General features: G+C 33.1%; 1 protein-coding gene across 4 annotated transcripts; it reads left to right on the top strand.

Annotated features, from left to right (window-relative positions):
- Positions 1–4,285, top strand: CYP722A1 (cytochrome P450, family 722, subfamily A, polypeptide 1). 4 transcript variants are annotated; one of them, XM_068627545.1, is made up of 11 exons: positions 1–193; positions 277–408; positions 548–866; positions 969–1,118; positions 2,251–2,428; positions 2,817–2,896; positions 2,990–3,076; positions 3,258–3,336; positions 3,419–3,525; positions 3,722–3,840; positions 3,938–4,285. In XM_068627545.1, exons 2-11 carry the CDS (start codon positions 350–352, stop codon positions 4,044–4,046), a joined length of 1,287 nt encoding a protein of 428 aa, XP_068483646.1. In that variant the 5' UTR covers positions 1–193; positions 277–349; the 3' UTR covers positions 4,047–4,285. The 4 variants fall into 4 exon arrangements, 2 of the variants coding, with proteins under 2 accessions (XP_068483646.1, XP_068483645.1); XR_011082950.1 differs by having other exon boundaries at positions 18–408; positions 3,685–3,840; XR_011082949.1 differs by having other exon boundaries at positions 18–408; positions 3,419–3,583; positions 3,685–3,840.
- Positions 4,286–4,636: the final 351 nt, after the last annotated feature.

The following is a 4,636-nucleotide window of genomic DNA, read 5'->3' as shown; positions in this document are numbered from 1 at the left end:
ACGCATTCTCCCACTTCAGTTTCAAAGTGGAAGGCTCAATGTTTCAAAACATACACCAGTGCATGTCTGCCATAAAAATCATATGTTGAAGTTGGCAATATATATATGTAGCACTAGCAGTGTTGTGTATTGAGCAAGATATTTGGTCACCATAGAAGAGAAGTGAAGAGAGACCAAAATGTTTTCCCAATTGGTAAACGAGCATCCTTATCTTTGCTGCCATGTTGCTCTCTTGTGTTTTTTATTATGTCAAAAAGCATGGGCACTTTGGTGCAGAAACAAGTCCTCTGTGTCCAATATTCCTCCGGGGAATCAAGGATTGCCCTTTCTAGGAGAGACACTTCAGTTCATGGCTGCCATCAACAACACCAAAGGAGTCTATGAATTTGTCCGAGCTCGCCGACTCCAGTAACAAATATCCCATTCTCTCTCTTTTATGCTCTATATCTTACTCATGATTAGTCACCAATTTGTTAATACTTTGTTACCTAAGTATAGTTTAGTTTTCACATTGACACATAATTGCATATGATTATAACTTTGTCAGGTACGGGAAATGCTTCAAGACCAAGTTATTTGGGGAAACGCACGTTTTTATATCGAGCACGGATTCGGCGAAAGTGATTCTAAACAAGGAGGGGAAATTCTCAAAGAAGTATATGAAGTCAATCGCGGAGCTTGTGGGGCGCGATAGCTTGCTCTGTGCTGCGCACCAACATCACAAGCTCATTCGCGCCTCTCTCTTTTCTCTGTTCTCAACGCATTCTCTCTCTTCCTTCGTTCAACTCTTTGATTCACTTCTTCTTCAAGCTATAACTACCTGGAAATCTGGATCTGTCCTCGTTATTCAAGATGAAACACTCAAGGTATTTATTTCAACACAACAAAAATAAATTAAGCTCAATTTTATTCATTCTTAGCACACCATTATTTATATGATTTTGTATGAGATAATGTTTGTAATGCAGGTAGCTTGCAAGGCGATGTGCAAGATGCTAATAAGCATCGAGAATGGGTACGAGTTAGAGACGATGCAAAATGAGGTTGCTCGTTTGGGTGAAGCAATGCTTGCCATACCCGTGAGGTTACCTTGGACCAGATTCTACAAAGGCCTTCAGGTAAATATTCTCGTACACTTTCACTCACACGTATGTAATCATTCTTTATCTCATCAATTATTAATCATTCCTTCAACCATAATGGTTATTTCTTTTGGTTTTTATTAAAATGGGTCCGTTTAAAAAAAATTATAAATTTAGGCAAGTCGTGCTAATTCGGCACGACTTTATATGCAGAAATCGTTCCAATTAGGCACGACTTCTACCATGTCATACTAAAGTCGTGTTAACTTTGCACGACTTCTGCTCCGTCATATTGAAGTTGTGTCAACTTGGCACGACTTCTGCCACGTCATAATTTTTTTTTTTTAATTTTATTGTTTATATATTGAGTAGTAGGTTATGTAATGTTAAAAATTAATTTGATACATAATTTTCTAAGAGTGTTAGTTTTAAGGAACAAAAAATTGGATAATCAAATAATCAAGTTATTGTATTACATTACCGTCAAACATGATTCATACACGATTATCCAATGAAGTCGTCCCAATTAGGCACGACTTGCCTAAATTTGTATTTTTTTTAAAAAATCCCATTTTGGTAAAAACAAAAAAAATACCCCATCATGATAAAAAAAAACCAATATTTTAACTTATTATTTCAAAGTCTAAATACACATTTCCATTAAAAATCTTGCAAAGAATCAATCGAAAACCAATTCATGACTATTTGTTTTAACACCAAAACAACACTACCCCCATAATTATCTAACATTTATATTAAATTATTTTCATAAGATCAAAACTCATACTAAATAAAAATAATTCTCTTATCAAGTTAGGATTGTATAAATCCATTGCACTTATACTATAACATATGTTTTTGTTTTTAAGAACAAGAGTAATTTTCAAATTGTTAAGGACAAACCTTCCTTTTCTAAAGTTTGCCCCTGATATTTTTGTTTGTTTCTCTGTGGTTGTTAACTGCTCTTAACCCAAACAATTAAAATACCCAACAAGTCGAGACCCAAACTCTTTTCACTAACTCACCACAGGTCCTTACATCATCACCTTCATTACTAATTATGAAGAAAATTATACATTGACAACTTTTTTTTCATATATACCGATTCGGTGTCATGAGCTGAAACAAACTTTGAAATGTCTACTTAAGCTTTCAAGTGAAAATGCAGGCTCGAAAAAGGATAATGGACATATTGGAGAAGACTATAAATGAAAGAAGAAGTGGAATTGCAACTAGCCATGTAGATTTCCTTCAACAACTTTTGGATAATAAATTACACGAGGATGGAGTCCCAAGACTAACAGACACAGAGATCAAAGACAATATCTTAACTATGATAATTGCAGGTAAAATTTAGTATTGAGAAATTTTTACTAAATTTGCAATTCTATCTCTTAATTATTGAAATGGGTAAAAGACTTTAAAATTACTAAAATGAAAAGTTCTTTTCAGTTCAAATATAGAGTCTCATCATCACGACTTATCTCTTTTAATATCTTTTTAAATTATATTTATTTTGATAATTAAGAGGTATGAGTTCACGATCATGTCTTTTCAATCTATTTTTACGTCATATTACGTAATTATTTGAAATTATATGATAATTAAATTTTTAATTTACCAATCAAGTTAATAACATATTATATTGAAATTAAATAGAATGACACAATCTTAAAACTGTAGAATAATTTCTCCTCAATATCCACTTTTTTTATACAAAGTTCGAAATCGCAGGACAGGACACGATAGCAAATGCAATGACATGGATGATCAAATTTGTGGATGAGAATCCGCTAGTTTTTAATACCCTTATGGTCGGTGAATCTTTTCAATTCGGTTTATCTTTACATTATATAATCTTCTTTTCCCTGGGTTAGTAAAATGCAGTAATTTTGTTAACTAAACAGAAGGAACAACTTGAGATTGAGAAGAATGGTTCAAGAAATTCATATCTTACAGTAGAGGCCCTTAATGAGATGCCATATGCTTCTAAGGTGTGTGTACTTTTGTATGCAATGTGTTGCAGCTAGCTGCTGCATCAAAATTTACAAATGATGAGATCGTGCATTACTCTTGAATTAATTGTTGTTTCCTGATATAACAGATTATTTTCTTTTGCTTCTATTTGTATCATTTTTTTATAAAAAAAATGGATATTGACACAGTCACAAACAGGTTGTAAAAGAAGCATTAAGGAAGGCCTCTGTGGTACAGTGGTTGCCTAGAGTAGCACTCGAGGACTGTGTGATTGAAGGTAACACATAAATTTCCCATGCATTCCTATGCACTTGGTGTAAATTTAAATGAGAAAAAATGAAAGTGATGCAATGATATAGGATATAAAATCAAGAAAGGGTGGAACATTAACATCGATGCTAGATCGATACACCATGATCCAACTCTGCACAATGATCCGAGTGTGTTCAATCCTTCAAGATTCCCTGTAAGTCTACACTTTGAGAAATGATACTTTGACAACCATAAGGATACAACTTAAAAAAGTAAGATTGTCTATAAATCATTACCCTTTTGGTTACTCTCTTGCAATATTGTTAAATGGAGAAGAAAAATGAAAATTTGATTTTGAGATTTGAATATTCAGAAAATCACAAGATAAACTGTTCCAACAAATATTATAGGCAGAGTCAAAACCATACAGCTTCTTAGCTTTTGGGATGGGAGGAAGGGCATGCCTAGGGAAGAACATGGCTAAAGCCATGATGTTGGTGTTTCTCCACCGTTTCATCACCAATTGCAAGTGGGTACTTTCTGTCATTGATCACACACATTAGTTTAATGTTGGTAACATGCTAGTTATACTCAAGTAACTAAATGGTTACAATGTTTGTATTAAGGTGGAAGGTGATCGATTCTGACTCAAGTATTCAGAAAAGGGCACTTTTTACAAAACTTAAGAGCGGATATCCTGTGCATTTGATCTCAACCAGGGATGTGACAACATAAAGATTTACATATTTGCAGGCAATTCGAACGTGGGTTTCAAGATTTTACCCGTAGATTCAGGGTTGGCTTTGAGTCCACAAGTATTTAACTCATGTCTTGATATTGCAAATACTAGTTATCTATTTTCAACATTAGTTACTGGATCCCTGTGTTGCACAAATTACTTTTGTTATCGAATTTTTAAGAATATATTGATATAGAATGTTAAATGGGTATGAATGCGGGTATTTCATAGGAAATGCTCATCCTAGTTTGCTGTGATAGATATATAATATTGTGGCTGCTGTTATCAACATCAATCATCCAATATCAGTCAATCAAAAAACTTTCTTAGAATCCCTCGGCCAATAAGTAATTGCACTTTAAAAAGTCTGGAAAGTTCACAGTATTTCCTTGTATTCTTTAAACTGTTGTTAATTTTAATCGATGATGTTCTCATCTTCGATCTCCTATGAGTGATCTCCTATTAGTGAATGTATTTACAAAAGAATACTAAAAAAATATTTTGATGTCTAAATTAGTTATTAATATTTAAATTAATTATAGATACAAGACAGATAAATATAATAAATATTATTTAATAAATACTT

This window comes from Phaseolus vulgaris, chromosome 9 (genome assembly GCF_051622355.1).
Source record: "Phaseolus vulgaris cultivar YP4 chromosome 9, ASM5162235v1, whole genome shotgun sequence".
Classification (NCBI taxonomy): Eukaryota; Viridiplantae; Streptophyta; class Magnoliopsida; order Fabales; family Fabaceae; genus Phaseolus; species Phaseolus vulgaris.
Note: the sequence above shows the minus strand (reverse complement) of the source record. Positions and strands in the feature narration are given on the sequence as shown.

Excerpts from the sequence above, each read along its gene's own strand:
- CYP722A1 (XM_068627544.1), top strand. The coding sequence starts at position 179 with ATGTTTTCCCAATTGGTAAACGAGCATCCTTATCTTTGCTGCCATGTT. Across the intron at positions 3,337-3,418 it reads CGAGGACTGTGTGATTGAAG|GATATAAAATCAAGAAAGGG; the intron begins GTAACACATAAA and ends GCAATGATATAG. Across the intron at positions 3,841-3,937 it reads CGTTTCATCACCAATTGCAA|GTGGAAGGTGATCGATTCTG; the intron begins GTGGGTACTTTC and ends GTTTGTATTAAG.